This window comes from Myxine glutinosa, chromosome 2, assembly GCF_964187855.1.
Source record: "Myxine glutinosa chromosome 2, kmMyxGlut1.1, whole genome shotgun sequence".
In the NCBI taxonomy this organism is placed as follows: domain Eukaryota; kingdom Metazoa; phylum Chordata; class Myxini; order Myxiniformes; family Myxinidae; genus Myxine; species Myxine glutinosa.
The window spans coordinates 150468340-150487389 of record NC_136262.1 but is presented as its reverse complement, the minus strand read 5'-3'; the positions used below and the strand labels follow the sequence as shown (position 1 = coordinate 150487389).

The 19050-nt window shown below is 45.4% G+C and overlaps 1 protein-coding gene across 2 annotated transcripts in view; it reads left to right on the top strand.

The window, feature by feature from the left end:
• Positions 1 to 19050, top strand: part of HYOU1 (hypoxia up-regulated 1) — a 157213-nt gene that overhangs the window by 132008 nt on the left and 6155 nt on the right. For both annotated transcript variants that reach the window (XM_068106973.2, XM_068106972.2), the window contains exons 19-23: positions 1760 to 1847; positions 7000 to 7122; positions 8731 to 8864; positions 9111 to 9195; positions 14334 to 14484. In XM_068106973.2, coding sequence (XP_067963074.2) covers positions 1760 to 1847; positions 7000 to 7122; positions 8731 to 8864; positions 9111 to 9195; positions 14334 to 14484 — 581 coding nt within the window. The remainder of the gene's footprint in view (positions 1 to 1759; positions 1848 to 6999; positions 7123 to 8730; positions 8865 to 9110; positions 9196 to 14333; positions 14485 to 19050) is intronic.

Below are 19050 nucleotides of genomic sequence, written 5' to 3'. Positions count from 1 at the left end.
ATCCTTGAAAGTGATGTAAACTGATATCGAACTCAATTCACGGACAGTACTGTGTTAAACTTCTGTGCGTTTTCCAGAAGTATCTCTTTATTTTGCACATTAGCCAAAAATTTTTTTAACAAAAACAAAAGTTAAATTACAACTGGGATTACGGACAGTAAAATTACAGTTCAGTACTTCGTGTATCCCCCACGAGCATTCAGGAGAGCACGTACACGTTGAGGCATGCTGTTCACGAGATTTGCCAAAGTTTGGACAGGAATCGCTTGCCATGCAGTGACAATAGCCTGCTGCAATTCACGCACAGAGGCAGGCTGCTAGTCCAAGTGGTCGATTTGACGCGTTAATTCTGCCCACAAGTTCTCTATCGGATTCATATCCGGGGACATGGCAGGCCACTCCACATGCTCTACACCACGGTCAGCAAGAAAGTGTTGGATCATGTGAGCATGATGAGGCCGTGCATTGTCATCTTGGAAGACAAAGTTTCCTCAAAAGGCTGCACGAGCAAATGGAAGCAATGTTTCTTCCAGAATGGCCCTGTACTTGAACTGGTTCAGGTTTCCATTCAGAACAACCAGGTCAGTTTTGCCCCCTGCATGAAAAGCAGCCCAAACGGTCACCCCACCACCTCCAGCTTGGACTCTTGGCACTATACAATCTTTGTTGTAGGCCTCATGCACTTGCCTGCGCACTCGGACGCGGCCATCTTGACGATAGACCAGAAATCTAGACTCGTCACTGAAGATCACGTGATTCCAGTGTCCTGGCTGCCATTGACGGTGCTCTCTGGCCCACTGCAATCAGCGCTGGCGGTGTTGTCTGGTCAGGCGTGGCTTTCTCAGGGGACGCCTGGCACGATAGCCTGCTTGAACCAGTCGTTGGTTGACTCGCCTTCTGGATACAGGCAAATTTGTCAGTTGCTGCCACTCAGCCTAAGCCGATTAGCTGACTTGGTACTCTATTGCGGACTAACCGGTGCAGCTGGCGATCATCCCTCCTTGTGGTTCTGCGGGGACATCCTGGCCTCGGTATTGGAGTAGGGACACCCCTCTGAGCATTTTGTTTCAGGATCTTTGACACCTGACCTTGAGTAATGCCATACTGCTGAGCAACAGCACGCTGTTTCACACCGTAATTTCGTAAAGCCACCACTCCGTGACAAACAGCATTGCCGAGTTGACGGACCATCTCCAGAGGAAGCGGCAATAACTTTTGGAGACGTGCAGCAGTTGTTTTCCACTAATGCAGAACGCAACAACCCTTGTATACCCGACTGTGAAGCCAATCATCAAATGCACCTGTCTGTACATTTTGCCCCCCCACCTGTGATATAATCCTGTTGTTGACTTCTTGCTGCGACAGACAATCAGTGACATGGTTCTTTTAACAAATAAATCACCGTAATGTTAAAGAAACTCACCAGATTGGTATACTGAGTTAAGAAAGTAAACCCAAGTCAAGAAAAAAAAAAAATTCCATATTAAATGCCAAGTCTGTATGTATTTTATGAAGCTTACGTGAGCATTTAAAACTTAAGTGTTTGCCACATCAGGTGGAGGCTCAAGGAAATCCACTCAATTTACACAAATTACGTATGCAATTAATTTCCTTCCACAACAGTGGGGCAAAGGGGTAGTTGTGGCACAGTGAAATATTTTTGTCGGGGGAATCATATAAAAATGTGGGCAATTGAGGGAATATAATGAATTGAGTAAATTGTTTCGAAGAGTGGTGTATCACTGTGTATTTGCTACAGGTTGGAGGCGCTGTCGAGGGTCGATGAGGAGAGAGCAGAAAGAGAACGTGCGCTCAGTAACTTGGAAGCTTTCATCTTTGATACCCTGGTACAACACTGGATATTTTATGCAGTATGGAAGTATGAAGGCTAAACAAAAGTTATTGATTCTTGCATGTGCCACCAAAGGTGGGCGGAAGTTGTTTTCGCCCCTGTCTGTTTGTTTATCTATCTGTTTGCTTGTTTGTGAGCAGGATATCTCAACTTTGTGGACTGATTCAGACGAAGTTTGGTGGGCAGGTTGAGTGTGTGACGAGGGCGAATTCGTTCGATTTTGGTGAAGATCCGGATCTGAGAATTTTATAAGTGATTCTTCAAATCCTTCACCATTGAGAGATGGAGCCAAAATGATATAAAGGACTATTTTAAAAATTGTGGACAGGTGATGACAAAACTAAAATGGAGAAGGTGAAAGGATTTTGGAGTTTGCTGATGGAGCTGATTTGTTGATTTGTAATACTCAGTTCCAGAAAGAGGATAATAAGCTTGTTACATACACGTCAGGTGGGTCGACGACAACCGTTGACTACCTGATGGTGCGTAGGCGAGATAGGGGGCACCTCCGCGATACAAAGCTGATCCCGGGGGAGGAGGCTGATTCACAGCACCACTTGGTTGTCTGTGACATAAGGGTGAAAGGTGCGAGGAGAGCTCGGCGGGTGAAGTACCAAGCGAGAACGAAGGTGTGGAGGTTGAAAGAGGTGACAGTAAGGGAGGCATTAAAAGAGAGGCTGAGTAGGGTAGAGGATGATGTGGTTGAGCTTGAAAGTGGTTGGATGTCAATGAAAGATAGTCTGTTGGGAGCCGTTGGTGAGGTATGTGGATGGACAAAAGGACCACCGAGGCACTCGGAAACATGGCGGTGGGATGATGAAGTTGGAAAGAGGATTGACGAGAAGAGGAAGAAGTTCAAGGAGTGGCAGAAGGCGAAGGGTACGGGAGCAGAAAAAGCAGAGCATGAAAGTTATAAGGCAGCCAAGAAGGCTGCAAAGAAAGAGGTAGCAAAGGCACAGGAGGCACGCAGGAAAATGTTCGTAGAATGCAGGATTCGGAAGAGGGTCAGAGAGCGGTATTCAGGATTGCAAAGCAGATAGCGAAAGAGAGGTGTGATGTGATTGGGGTGAGTTGCTTGAAGGATGAAGTGGGACAAATCGTTGTGGACCCAGATGGAATTAAAGGAAGATGGAAAAGATATATGGAAATGCTGTTGAATACAGAAAATGAATGGGATGGCAACACAGAGAGTAACCCAGTTTTAGGACCGGCAGAGAAGATAACTGAGAAGGAAGTTGAGGAAGCGATAAAAGCAATGAAGAGTGGAAAAGCGGGAGGGCCGACGGGAGTTGTGGGAGATATGTTGAAGGCAGCAGGAAGTTGGGGGTGTGAAGAGAATGACAGAGATCTGTAATCTGGTGGTGAAAGAAGGCCGCATTCCATTGGATTGGGAACTGAGTACCCTCGTCCCTCTATACAAGGGGAAAGGTGACCCTCTGGAGTGTGGCTCGTACCGAGCGATAAAGTTATTGGAGCATGGAATGAAGGTATTGGAAAGGGTGTTGGAGAGGAGGATAAGGAAGAAGGTGAAGATCGACGAAATGCAGTTTGGATTTATGCCAGGAAGAGGAACGACAGACGCGCTCTTTATTGTGAGGCAGTTGCAGGAGAAGTACATGGAGAAGAGGAAGAAGTTGTTTCTTGCATTTGTTGATCTGGAGAAAGCATTCGATAGGGTTCCACGTGAAGTATTGATGTGGGCATTGAGGAAGTTAGGAGTGGAGGAATGGTTGATCAGAGTAGTGATGGCAATGTACAAAAGAGTGCACACAGCTGTAAGGACGAAGGACGGGAACAGTGGTGAGTTTGAGGTGAAGGTGGGAGTGCATCAGGGGTCGGTACTAATTCCACTACTATTTGTAGCTGTGATGGAGGTGCTGGCTCAGAACGTAAAGGAGGGTTTACCGTGGGAGTTGTTGTATGCAGATGATCTGGTGTTGATTACAGAAAGTATGGATGGACTGAGGAAAAGATGAACAAGTGGAAGGAATGTATGGAGACAAAAGGTCTGAAGGTGAATATCGGAAAGACGAAGGCGATGGCAAGTGGTAAAGCATGTGGTGAGGTGGAAAGAACTGGGAAGTAGCCGTGTGCTGTGTGCAGGAAGGGTGTCGGAGTGAACTCCATTCAATGTACAATGTGCGCTGAGTGGGTTCATCAAATAATGTAGTCGTCTGTGAGGGTCATTAACCAGTGTGGCAGCTACATTCAAATGTAAGGTGTGCACAGAGGGAGCTGCAGATGGAGGAAATGTTGAGTTGGATCTTGGAGACGGCGTGAAGCTGGAAGGTGTGAAAACATTTTGCTACCTCGGAGACATGCTGAATGGAGAAGGTGGACCAGACTCGGCGACGATTGCTAGAGTGAGATGTGCATGGAAGAAGTTTCGGGAACTGAGTGGCGTGCTAATGAGGAGGGGAGTGTCGTTGAAGCTGAAGGGAAAGGTGTATGCTGCATGTGTGAGAAGTGTTATGATTTATGGGAGCGAGACATGGGTAATGAACGTAGAGCAGCAACGAAGGCTGGAAAGGGTGGAAATGCAAATGGTTCGGTGGATGTGCGGAGTATCGTTGAGAGAGAGGAAGACAAATGATGAATTGCGAAAGATGATGGGAATCGAGCCTGTGATTGATGCTGTGAAGAGGAACAGGTTGAGATGGTTTGGTCATGTGTTGAGTAAGGATGAAAGTGCCTGGTTGAGAAGAGTGATGGAAATGAATGTAGAAGGAAGTAGAGGATGGGGAAGACCGAGAAAGACTTGGCTAACGATGGGCGAAGAAGAAATGCGGGCAAGGGGGTTAACAAGGGGAGATGCAGAAAATAGGGCAAAATGGAGAAGATTGTCATGTGGACCGCAAGGCTAACCCCCCGCTCTGGCAGGGAAAATGGCCTTAAAATGCATGTTGTTGTTGTTGTGTGTTGTTGATGACAAAACTAGCTGGATGAGTGGGTTAGGTGACAAGAATAAGCCAATTCGATCTTGGTTCAGGTCTAAAATCCAGATCCAGCATATCAGTGGGATATAAAACGCAAGCTTTTCAGCCTGATGGAGGTATGTGCTCTGTCGAGCGCCAATCTCGTTTAGTGTACACTCCTGTCTTGTCCTTTTCTGCAATTTTAATCGAGAGATTTAGGCTTATGAAAGAGCTGGACAAGAGTTGAACAAAGGGCAACAGGTGGACAATAAGCACAGATAAATAGGTAAAGGAGGGCCCTTACAAAAAAGTCCCTTGATTTGCAGTGAAGGCTCTTACCAGAATGTGATAATTTCTTTATTACAAAGGATATTGGAAGGAAAGTTGGACAAGTTTGAAAAACCCGCTGTTCTCGTTGGTGGTGATTTAATTTTTGAATACGGACATTTGGACAGCAGCATATACTGCACTTGGCTGCTGGTTTGCATCATTGCTAGGGGTCGTAGCTGTGCAGTTAATGCATTGCCCCCTGTATGTTGGAATAGGATTTTGTGGAACTAGCAACAGTACCCCCCGTACGGGCGGGGCTTCAATTAGGAAGCCCAAATGAAAAGGTAAAATACCAGATATTGAAGGCTTTTTTATTTTAAACGATTCATATAAACATCCGTTGAATCATATAACACGGAAATCATCAAAATCTAAACAGTACATGGCTAATCAGTACATGGACGATCACGTACCACGTACGTCTCACGTCTCGCTCGCTCTCATGTTGTCCCGATAATGATCCTACCGCAGGTTCACCGACGGAAACCTTGTTACGACTTTTACTTCCTCTAGACAGTCAAGTTCGTTCATCTTTTCGGTGCACCGGCATGAGCCGAGAGCGGCCCGTGCAAGGGCTGATCTGAGGATCTCATCAAACCGTCCGATCGGTAGTAGCGACGGGCGGTGTGTACAAAGGGCAGGGACTTAATCAACGCGAGCTGATGACTCGTGCTTACTGGGAATTCCTCCTTCGTGGGACACTGTCTCAAGCCCCAGTCCCCATCGCGGATGGGGCTCAGTGGTTTACCCGAGCCTGACGGCGAAGGGCAAGGTACACGCTGGCCCATCCAGTGTAGCGCGTGTGCGGCCCCGGACATCGAAGGGCATTAAACGTTCCTTAAACATTAAACGTTCATTAAACATTAAACGTTCATTAAACAATAAACGTTCATTAAAGGATTACGAAACGAAAAACATTACGAAATTACGTTCACACCGTCACGTCAAACACTACCGTGAACACATACATCGTCACAACATCGTCACAATGAAAACATCGTCACAATGAACGTTATGCGAACGCGAATGTTATGCGGGAGTCCAAACCTGAGAATGCTGGAGACCAAAGCTGAAATTGGGAAAACTAAATAGCCTATTTTATTCCTGGAGATTCCAGGATTACCCACCCAAAATATCTTTGCGATCGGTTCGGCAGTTTTTACGGTACCTTTGCACAGACAGATGGACATTTGGTGAATTTTAGTAAGATCGTCACAATGAGAACATCGTCACAATGAACGTTATGCGAACGCGAATGTTATTCGGGAGTCCAAACCTGAGAATGCTGGAGACCAAAGCTGAATTCGGGAAAACTAAATAGCCTATTTTACTCCCAGGGGTCCCAGGATGACCCACCCAAAATATCCTTGCGATCGGTTCAGCAGTTTTTACGGTACCTTTGAACAGACAGACGGACATTTGGTGAATTATAGTAAGATGCTGGCCAACAACTCATCTACTTTGTCAAAAAACATTGTGGGAGCTTTAACATCCACCGGTTGATACTGGCAGACAGGTACCCAGCCTAATGTCCATCTGAGGGACGGTGCACCTTTTTCTGCAAGTCCTCCCTGCCTATGCCACACCAAATCCGACACATACTTGGGTCAGGAATCAAACCGAGACTGCGCTGCTTATCAGACCCTGGACTGTATTTGACCCTTAAAATGCAAAAATAACCTGACTGGAAGAGAGATTGAAGTTGGAAATCTGTTTAATCAAACGAGCTTTGATAACGAGCAGAAAACCTCACAACATAGCCTTGATTTGTGGTTAGCCAATACAGTAATCTTGAGCCAACACATTTGGCACACATTAATTTAGCTTCTGCAATTTTTCTTTTTATTTAATAGTAGTTATTTACGTTTATCAACTAGGTCTAATGCTACTTTATAATTCCAGAGGAAGTTGGAGGATGAGGAGCTTCATGCAGTGACCAGGCCAGAGGAGCGAGCAGAACTCGAGACAAACCTGCGTACTGTCTCCAATTGGCTTGATGAGGAGGGATATGCAGCTGATACCAAGGTATTGTTCTTTATGTGAATTATTGTGTGAATTATGATATACTCTACACCTCTTGTCCCACTATGAGAATGCTCAAAACAATCACCAACATCTGTCACTTAACTCGAATAAAGGTACTGTCAGACCTCGGTTTACGTCGGGGATGCATTCCTGAAAAATGTGAGGAATATCAAAATGACAAATCAAACCAGTTTATTATTATTTTTTTCATAAAAAAATTAATGGAATAAGCAAGGAATGTGTTCCTCTTGTCACCACATCACATATTATATTTGCTCTTTACCAATGATATTACCCTTTTTTTGATTAATGACGGTTGTGTTCAAGTTCATATACATACAGTATACATATACATAAATAAATAACAATTACCAGGCATATGTAAATATAAATAAACTTCTTCAGGAAGCTGTTGAAGTTAGTGAATAGTGATATCCCTTCTTCTTTTTTCTTTTTCTTGTTCTTCTTCCTCACAGCGGCATTTTTATAGATGGTACGTATCGTCGTTGACAAACTTCGTAACCCGGCAACATTAACAGCACGTTCACCAGCATCCATTCGACGAATAGCTTCTAATTTTACTTTTGAGGTAACGCTTTTACAATGCTTTTCAGCCAATCAGCAGCACAGCACATTTCAATCAGTACGTACGTTTTCGGTGATTTTGCGATCTCCCAATTTGGTATTTTCGCGATGTATTCTGGCATCTTTATCAGTCTTGCAAGTTCGGAAAACGCTTGAGAATAAAAGATATGCCTTTTTAAAGTGACGTCGTGCGAGCTGAGGCAACACAAATTGGGTAATGGTATTAATAGCATAACGACGTATTTGCTAAATGACGTAAAAAGGGGAGACGTAAATCGGCGTTCTACTGTACTTGCATTCATTATGAAACTTGGCTTGGGAAGTAAAATCTCTCTCATCAGGGATGACCTATGGTTATTCATCTCGCTCTCTTGCGGTAGCGGCATAAATTTTTTTTGTACCTCTGGCTCTCCACAAACCTTTCTCCTCTTTCCCCTGATTTCTTTCTGCTTTTCCTTCTTCCAGCATTTACATCTGCAAAAATTCCCACCTATCCCCCCCCTATTATTTTTGCAAAATGAAACCACATAAAAAAACCTGTTGTATTTAAAGATTATTGAAAACATGAATATGAATTATTCCAATCGCTTTACTTTACAGTTTACACCATTCTCATTTTTTCTGTATAACCATTTACATTTAAATGTATTCGTATACCTGGCTACCCCCCACTCAAGCAGGGAAAATGGCCTTAAAATGCCTGTTGTTGTTGTTGTTGTATTCATATACGTACAGATTAATTCAACAGGATGTTGAATGGGGTGTGCTCGCCGTCGGGAGGAGGTTAGGAGGGAAACAAGGAGAGACTTACGTTTTGGGCATCAACCCTTCGGAGCAAAAGATAGGGACAGGCAGGGTTAACACCCGAAGTGTCAGCTTTCCTTGCTTGCCTGTTTTGGTTGAATAAATTAGTCGTTTCAGATCGAATCCAGGACCATACTGTTTGTGGGTGCACAGACTTCCAACTGATCGAGTGAACTTTATTCCCATAACACATCTTGTAATCAGCCTTTCCCCTGACAGATGCTGAAGAACAAACACAGAGGCCTTCGATCAGCATGGCGTGGACTTTCTACTCGACTGGTGGAGGCACAGGCTCGACCTGCACTCATCCAAGCACTAAATGTAACACTCAACCATTCTTCCACATTCCTTAGGTAATTTTTTTGTTTGTTTCTCTTAACACCCATTTATTTGCACTGTTCTAAATTACCCACACTTGTTTTGTGTTTTACAACTTCCATTCTGGTTAATATTTTGGCCTCGAATAATGATTTTAACTCCGATTGATTTGTTGTTTCTTGCCGTTTTTGTCATTTTGTCTTTAAACAATCCTTCATTTCTAACCGCTCCCTCGACTTCCTCCCACAATATCCTTCCTGACCCCCATCGACGATTTACAGCCTCGCGAAGCTCTTCCCCGCTGAGCAGCACATGCTGACATCCACGGAGATTGCTGGGCTCGAGTCCTTGATTCATAACACCTCAGTAATTTGATAGATTCCTCTTACATTTCTTTCTTACTTGCTTCATTTCCTCCTTTTTTTTTTTCCTTTTTTTTTTTTTGTATGTTCCGGTGTAATCAGCTTGTGTCAATTATTTTATTTTTTTTATTTCAGGGGTATAAGCACCATCGAATGAATACTTTTAGCCAAACTTGGTATTTTATATGTAGGACAGTAGTTTTATCATCCTATTTGTGTTAATTTTGGATCTGTCTGTCTTTGTCTTGCCTGTCCAACCCCTCTAGAGAGGAATTGTGCTATTGTTACCCCTCCTAGCTTTCGTGAAGTGAAGAGTGGGGTTAAGCAATTTGTTCCCCATGTCTGTCTTTCCACAAATGTCAGTCTTTCCACAAATGTCAGTTCATGATTGAGGAACAACTTAATTTAAATTGCATGTTATTTGCAATTTTGCAATTGCTGCAAACCCTGGTGTTGGGCTAGCGGCTAGGGTGCCGGCTTAGGATCCTAGGATCCTGGGTTCGAATCCCGGTCAATCGCTGAATTAACGCCAGGGGGGTTGACTCAGTCAGCTAATTGAGTACCAGTTCACTGGTAATTCCCTGTTTGTCGTTAAAAGGCGGCAAAAAGGGTTGGCGTCAGGAAGGGCATCTGGCCGTAAAACATTGCTTCAAAAAGGGGACCAAAAAACAACAACAACCATGGTTCCCGAAAAAGGCCAACCCCCGCTTTGCAGGGAAAAATGGCCTCTAAATGTGGTTATTTTAAAATATATATTTTGACCATGAATCGGAAAACGAACCTTAGTTTGTCAGTACTTTGGCTCTGAATTCGTCCCGCTTACACATGTGCAGAGAGGTTTGAGATAATTTTTTTTTTTACTTTGTCTGCCTGTCTGACAGTGATACAAAGTTGAAAATAATTTCAAACAAGTCAGGAGATGACGATCGTTCACGAGCGAGCGGTATTCATTGACAAAGGACGGACTATAACCGAAACAGGCCCAGACAGGCCAGGCCTGGAAATGTCAAAACGAAGGTTACTGACCTTGAAATGAGATAGATTATAATGTATAATCAGTTATGAGGTTAGTTAGCTACACAATACCGAAAATTCGGTGAAAAATGAAATGAAAAAATAATAATAATAATAAATAAATAAAAAATGGGGGGAAAAAAAAAAAAATGAAAAATCGAGCTCCGTGGGGCTCGACACATAACATTGGCCGAACCAAATATCGAAACCCCTGTCAGATTCCACCAAACCCCTCGGAGAAGATGTAACTTGAACTCGATTACCCCCGAAAAACACATCTTTTTCGGGCGTGGCTCCGCCCACAATGGGCGCAATACGCCCACTCTAGGCAGGGCACAACTAGATCATGATATCAACCTCCCACCCAAGTTTCATCAAGACCGGATGATATCATCGGGTAGTTATGCTGCGGACAGACAGACAGACACACACATGACGAATATAGTGGTCACTTGATAACTCGTGAACCAACAGGAAACTTGCTGTTTGACGTCATGAAGGACACAAACAGGCACGAAGAACTCATGTAATGTCTTAAATAAGTGGTGTGTGTATAAGACGCTTCATCAACGGTGATAAACTTCCAAAGATTTTTTTCTATGTTTGAAATCTTTTTTTTAAATCTCAATTGAGTTATACACTTGAACACTGTAGAACACAAATGACCTTTTTGGCAGTTTCAAAAACCTTTAGTTTAGCAGTGCATAGACAAACTATTATGGCATTTTACATCATCTCGACAAATCAAATTTGGGTGCAGACTCCACCCATGTCCTCAAGCCTTCACAGGGTAAGGTGTTCTTTGAATTTTCTTGTTGTACATGTAATTTGTAAGCTAACCTGTATAAACTTTAAACCCAAAGTATTTGGTGCTTGAGAGAAGTGAAGGCAATCGGGGACCTGCTAGATCTTCTGGGCACTCGTTGGAGGCATGTTGCGATCCAAGGTGTGGAGGAAGGAGGTTAACTTCAAAACTTCTCTTAAATCTCGAAATTTCCAGAGCAAACATTTTGTGACTGGGGCTAATTGGGTAGGAGTTGTCTCGGAAATACGGCAACATGCCCTGCCACTTGTTGATGCTCATTAGGCGGTAAATGATCACTAAATTGAGAATGCACCTGATTGGTCTGAGCTCAGAATGATGCATTTTACCGATTGGTTTAGAGCGCTATGAAGCTCTAGGAATGACGCATAAAAGGTTACTCTGCGAAGCTTCAAGCACGAAGCTGTCATCGTGAATGCTGTCAAGCTGAATGTCGCACAGCTCTTGGAGACGTGGAGTGTGATGGATGTGTCATTCTTGGTAAACGATGAGTTGCTGGAGAGCGACTTTTAAGGTGAAAATTAATTAATTTATTTTGTGTCTTTAGCCTAGGCTTGTGGATGAGCAGAACATAACAGACAGAAGAAAAATAACATTGGAAATATGAGGGGGGACACCAACAGGAGGAGAGAGACAAAATTGAGTGAGATTCTGAGGGAAGAAAGGTCATTGCGAAGAGCGAGAGTGAGGGGAGGAGTATACAGATGGAGTGAGGTGAACTTGTTCAAGCTGTGTGCTCTGGACCTCTATGTCCCCTTGATTCATTTGAATTCCTCCCTATGGGGCATTGTGTGCGAGCTGATTTATGCCAAGACACCTGGTGTGCTGCGATTGAGGTGGTCCTTTCTCCATACTTATCAATCTGGTGTGCTGCCATGTTCTCAAAGGATTTGAATACTTCGGGGTTGTGTTCATTCTCAACACGCACTTGTCATAAACTGTGACACACAGCCCAAATATTCATTCCCTCTCTCACATTCAGAAACATTCAGGGTTCGCACATTCCTTGGAATTAATGGAAAAATGAAAAAGTATTTTCCATTACTGTACTGGAAAGTCCTGGGAAACTTGTCCAAGTCTTTGAAACTCCTGGAAAAATCGAGCAATTTTTAACCTCTCAGAGATTTACCATTAAAGCCGTGCCCAAATGATTTCTCATTCTGATCAGTCCATCTGGAGAGCTAATCCTATTCCCCATCAATGGATGATGGGGCCCCCACGTTCTTTGGGGACCCCACGTTCTTTGGGGACCCCACGTTCTTTGGGGACCCCACGTTCTTTGGGGACCCCACGTTCTTTGGGGACCCCACGTTCCTTGGGGACCCCACGTTCCTTGGGGACCCCACGTTCCTTGGGGACCCCACGTTCTTTGGGGACCCCACGTTCTTTGGGGACCCCACGTTCTTTGGGGACCCCACGTTCTTTGGGGACCCCACGTTCTTTGGGGACCCCACGTTCTTTGGGGACCCCACGTTCTTTGGGGACCCCACGTTCTTTGGGGACCCCACGTTCTTTGGGGACCCCACGTTCTTTGGGGACCCCACGTTCTTTGGGGACCCCACGTTCTTTGGGGACCCCACGTTCTTTGGGGACCCCACGTTCTTTGGGGACCCCACGTTCTTTGGGGACCCCACGTTCTTTGGGGACCCCACGTTCTTTGGGGACCCCACGTTCATTGGGGACCCCACGTTCATTGGGGACCCCACGTTCATTGGGGACCCCACGTTCTTTGGGGACCCCACGTTCTTTGGGGACCCCACGTTCTTTGGGGACCCCACGTTCTTTGGGGACCCCACGTTCTTTGGGGACCCCACGTTCTTTGGGGACCCCACGTTCTTTGGGGACCCCACGTTCTTTGGGGACCCCACGTTCTTTGGGGACCCCACGTTCTTTGGGGACCCCACGTTCTTTGGGGACCCCACGTTCTTTGGGGACCCCACGTTCTTTGGGGACCCCACGTTCTTTGGGGACCCCACGTTCTTTGGGGACCCCACGTTCTTTGGGGACCCCACGTTCTTTGGGGACCCCACGTTCTTTGGGGACCCCACGTTCTTTGGGGACCCCACGTTCTTTGGGGACCCCACGTTCTTTGGGGACCCCACGTTCTTTGGGGACCCCACGTTCTTTGGGGACCCCACGTTCTTTGGGGACCCCACGTTCTTTGGGGACCCCACGTTCTTTGGGGACCCCACGTTCTTTGGGGACCCCACGTTCTTTGGGGACCCCACGTTCTTTGGGGGACCCCACGTTCTTTGGGGGACCCCACGTTCTTTGGGGGACCCCACGTTCTTTGGGGACCCCACGTTCTTTGGGGACCCCCTGTTCTTTGGGGACCCCCTGTTCTTTGGGGACCCCCTGTTCTTTGGGGACCCCGCGTTCTTTGGGGACCCCGCGTTCTTTGGGGACCCCGCGTTCTTTGTGGACCCCACATTCTTCGTGGACCCCGCGTTGAGTTGAGCTTATACCTTCGAATGTTCTTCTCTTCTATCTGCCCCTAATTATGTGGTAATGGCACCTGGTATTTATCCATTCAGACCAAAAAGATTTGAAGACCCCTACTTAGACTTTGTGGTTTCGACTTTACACCTGTAATTGTAAATCAGTGGTGCTGTGCGGTGCAGGTGGTAACTGAGACATGCAGCATTGATGGAGACAACATGGTGGACTGGTTGGGTGTGTGACAAGGATGAATTGATTAGATTTTGGTTTAAGGTCCTGATGCAAATCCGGCCTACAAGTGGGATACAAGATGGAAACAGTCAGCCTGGTGGAGGTGTGCGCACTCTACCTGGTGCCGTTCTAGTTTGTCTTGTGTTTTCTATTCCATGTATTTCTTTATGGATGATTACATGTAGAATCTGGGAACGGACCAGTGTTTGTTGCAAATATGTTCATTTGTTCAATCCATGATCTAAAATAAACCTTATTGGGTAGATATCTGAAAATTGACTTGACACCATACATTGAGAGTTTTCTCTGGACTAAGAACTTGATCCAGTTTTTGCCTTCACTGGAGCCTCATTCTTGATTCTTTTTTTTTTTTTTAGCCTCTTGACATTCTCAACCCTAACATTGTGCATAAATTATTAAATATTTCATAAGAAAATACATGGGGAAAATCCACCATCTTGGTATTGATGCAACGTCTCCCATAAGGTCCAGATCGACAATGTCCAGATTCAGTTTATTGGCTGAGTTTTTATCACAGTTACTTTTACTGTCCCATATAATATCATTCCTCCAGTTCGTCTTTTTTTATTGTTCTTCTGTTTTCCTCTTCTTTTTTTTTCTTCTTTTTTTTTCAGGCATGGCTCGAAGAAGCAATAAAAGTGCAAGCTGCATTACCAGCTTGGGAGAATCCACACTTAAAAGCAGCAGACCTTCGTGAAAGGAAAGCCGAGTTGGATAGGGAGGTGAACATCCTTGGAAACAAACTTCGCTTTTCCAAACCAGTTGGTAAGTCGAGGAGGTGGAAGAGGGGTAGCATTCAATATTTACATTATGTTTTTGTATGTAAACTGATGCCTTCTGGTAAATTGGTGTCGTCAGCATCGCATGTATTGCAATTACAGTCGTGGCCAAAAACATTGGCACCAACAACAACAACATGCATTTTAAGGCCATTTTCCCTGCAAGAGCGGGGGTTAGCCTTGCGGTCCCCATGACAATCTTCTCCATTTTGCCCTATTTTCTGCATCTCTCCTTGTTTAACCCCCTTGCCCGCATTTCTTCTTCCACCATCTTTAGCCAAGTCTTTCTCGGTCTTCCCCGTCCTCTACTTCCTTCTACATTCATTTCCATCACTCTTCTCAACCAGTCACTTTCATCCTTCCTCAACACATGACCAAACCATCTCAACCTGTTCCTCTTTACAGCATCAATCACAGGCTCTATTCCCATCATCTTTCGCAATTTAACGGATCGCTAACTTGAAAATCACAACAAACCCAATCTATATATATAATTATAAAATTGAAATCTTGCGTGTTTGTGTGTAACATTCGATCGGTCCGGGGGCGTGGCTTACCCCTTTGAGAGAGTAGTAATATCCACCATTTTATTAACTCGCATAGCTTTGAGGCCTGTTTTGTAGGCCCGTGGTGTCTTGCTCTCTCTCTCAGTTTTATTTCAAATCAAATTCGATATATCATTTCATTTGTCACAGTCGCTAACATAGTTTTAGACTCGGTTGAAAAAAAAACGGGAAGAAAATCCGATGAAAGTTTCCGTTTATAGAACAAAATGAATTCTGAAAGGCTTGTATCTTCAAGGCCATTGAGTCTGTCTCACGCCTTTATCTTCAATCTAAGTCGCCATCTGATTTCATTTTTATCGATGGTTTTAGACTCGGTAAAATAAATAATTGAGAACATTCACGCACACACGGGAAATTGCAGAGATATATTTTAAAAATCGCGCCACGTTGATATACGAAAATACACCGCCTAAAATAACAGGCATACAGTATATATCTTCGTTATTTCATTCAACATTATTACCTGGAAGTAAAATATGTTTCAGGAAATTACCGAGAGATATTTCTTCGATTTTTTTTATTATTTATATGCGCATACACTTTAAATTGGTTTATTTGAAATCTTTAATTTTCACAATGTAATTTATTTGTCATTTGATGATCGGCAAAACGATAGCACAAACACAATACTATTTGCAGGAAGAATGTCGTGTCAACCCTCCGACGGCGCTACGGACGCGGACAACGAATCACACCTCACGTCTATGGACGCGAATAGCAACATCCGCACGAATCAGTCATCAATTATTTTCATTGACGCACCTGGAGGCACAGGGAAGATGTTTCTTATTAACCTGATTCTCTCTAAAGTGAAAGCGAGTGGAGAAGTTGCCCTTGCGGTGGCCTCATCTGGCATAGCTGCTACCCTCATGCCTGGTGGAAGAACAGCGCACTCAAGGTTCCAAATCCCTCTGACACCGAGGGAAGATGGCGTATGCAACATCGATAAAAATTCCACTATCGCAGACCTCTTTCGAAGTACAAAACTCATCGTGTGGGATGAGTGTCCTATGATCAGGAGAGAGAGTTTCGAGGCTGTGGATCGCACGTTGTGTGATGTATGTGACAAAGACGAGCCTTTTGGAGGGATCTTGACGATATGCTGTGGTGATTTCCATCAACTTCTGCCCGTGGTGAAAAGAGGGTGTGATGCTGACGTTGAGAATGCGTGCATAAAGAAGTCCTACTTATGGCAGAGCTTTGGAATGTTTCACTTGAGAACGAATATGCGACTGACCGACGGAAGTGGGCAGTTTTCAAGATTTTTGCTCGACATCGGCGAGGATAGAATCGAGAAAAATGCAGATGATGAGATGGATTTGCCAGAGGATATACTGCTGACAGCGAGTGGGCTTGATGAGTGCATCGATACCATATATCCATCATTCGCCAATCCGATGGAGGTTTTTTCAGCAAGGTCTATATTAGTGCCCCTCAACGATATGATGCGAAACATCAATTCAAGATGCATCACAAGGTTCCCCGGTGCTAGCAAGGAGTATGCTGCGTTCAACAGTGTGACTAAGGGTACTGATGCGACGCACTTCCCAACGGAATTCCTAGATTCCGTTGAAGTCTCGGGATTGTCGCCGCACAACCTCGAGCTCAAGAAAGGATCCCCTATCATTTTGATGCGGAACTTGGACCCTCCGAAACTTTGCAACGGGACGCGCATGATTGTTGAGGACATGCTTCGAAATATTATAGTTGCGAGGATCATAAGTTCAACGTTTGAAGGCGAAACTGTAATGCTCCCTCGGATCCGACTAAATCTGTCGGAAGCTGAGGATATCCCTTTACAGCGCTGCCAGTTCCCCATACAATCCTGCTTCGCAATGACGATCCATAAGGCGCAAGGGCAAACTATGGAGAATGTGCTGGTCTACCTGGAGAAACCGGTCTTCCAGCATGGTCAGCTCAGTATGTGGCGCTCAGTATGTGGCGCTCAGTCGAGGGAAGAGGAAAGAGAACGTGCGAGGCGAGTTTATGTAAATGGAGGATCGTCGACAAAGAACATCGTCATCAGAAGTGTCCTCTGACAACAAAATCGTGGTCGTCCACGGGTCGCGTGTTTTTTCTATAAAAAAAAAAAAAAAAAAACGTGATCGGAGATAAGGGCCGAAATCACGTGTCACAGGTAAGTGATTTAGAACGCTGGAGAGGTGAGCCTTATGGCTTGCTGGCCCAAATAATCTCCCTGATGATGTCCAGCGTTCGCTTTAGTTCTATTCTCATATCTATTCAAACTGACATTGACCCAACGGGTCATGGGTCGTCTAGTTTGTTATAAATGTTCATCTTTCACATTAATCATCCACTTCTAAACGCCCCCCTTGCCCCTCCCCGCCAAATCTCCCCCCTTGCCCCTCCCCTCCAAATCTCCCCCCATGCCCCTCCCCTCCTAAACTCCCCCCTTGCCCATCTCCTCCTAAACTCCCCCCTTGCCCCTCTCCTCCAAATCTCCCCCCATGCCCCTCCCCTCCTAAACTCCCCCCTTGCCCCTCCCATTCAAAACTCCCCCCCAACCCCTCCCCTTCAAATTTACCCCCCAACCATCCCTCCCAAATTCTCCCTCCTCCCACCTCCTTCTCAAAGCTGCCTCCTCCCCACTTCGTCTCCCTTCTATCTCATACCTCCACCTCCCCCAACCTTCGACCTTCCTCTGCCCCCCCCCCCTCAAACAACCCCTCACTGTGCCTCATCCCATCACCATCAAACCTTTCGTCCTCCTCATCCTTCCCTTTCTTGTAACTCTTCTGTAATCTCTGCCACACTATCAACTGCTCTTCCTACCTCCCCCTCTCATCCTTCATCTGACCCTACCTCTCCCCTCCCCTGTCCTGCACCCGATGCTCCCCCTCTCTCCTCATTAACGGTATGGACCTCAAACATCCGGGGCCTTCGCTCAAACCTGATTGATCTCTCCATTCAGGTTGCTTCTGACAATCCAGACTTGATCTGCTTAACAGAAACTTTCCTCCTTCAAGATGTCTCTGATTCCTTAATATCTCTTCCTGGTTACTCCCTCCTCCGGTATGATAGACCTGAGCCTCGTCCTGGTGGTGGGGTGGCTATCTTTATCAAAAACTCTCTTCCTCACTCTCCTTGCACTACCCTCTCTCCACCCCACCCCCAGGAGTACCTCTGGCTACGGCTTGCTCTCTCCGCTCCCACCTTTTGTTCATATGTGTTCTGTACCGTCCTCCAAACAGTGATGACTCAATTTACATTTCGCTGTCGGACAACATGGACCAACTTCTATCAACTCATCCTAACTCTCTCTTCCTCATATGTGGTGATTTCAATTGTCACCATGCCAGTTGGCTGGGTGTGGGTACCTCTCTCACCAGCCATGGCTCCTCAGCAAAGGACTTCTGCGACTCACTGTGACTGACACAATCTGTCAATTTCCCGACCCGGATCTCAGTCAACGGAGCATCTTCTCTTCTGGACTTGGTTATGACTAACTTCCCTGAAAAAGTCTGCTGCTCTTCTTCTGCTCCAATCGGTTCTTCTGATCATGTGCTTGTTAAAGTGGACATCTCTCTGGCCATTCTCAGAGAACCTCCTCAGCGCCGACGAGTCTGGCATTTCACTCAGGCTGACTGGCACGGTCTGCAAGCAGCCATCAATCATCTGGACTGGTCTCCCATCTCTACTGCCTCTGACATAAATTCTTCCTGGGAATACTTCCAAAGCAAACTGCTCTCTCTCATGCACAGATTTATCCCATCTAGTCTTCAGTTGTCTTACCCTTCCTCCCGTCCATGGTACACTGAATCTTGTGGTGAGGCAGTTGCCCTGAAACAACTTGACTTTTTCTCTTGGAAGGCAAATCCAACTGAAGGCAATCTCAGTTCCTTCCACCAAGCTCGGAACAAGTGTGTGTCTACCCTCAGGAGTGCCAGGAAGCACTATCTCTCCACACTCAAGATTGAACTCTCAAACCTGTTTCCTTCCTCCAAATCCTGGTGGCGTCTGGTCAA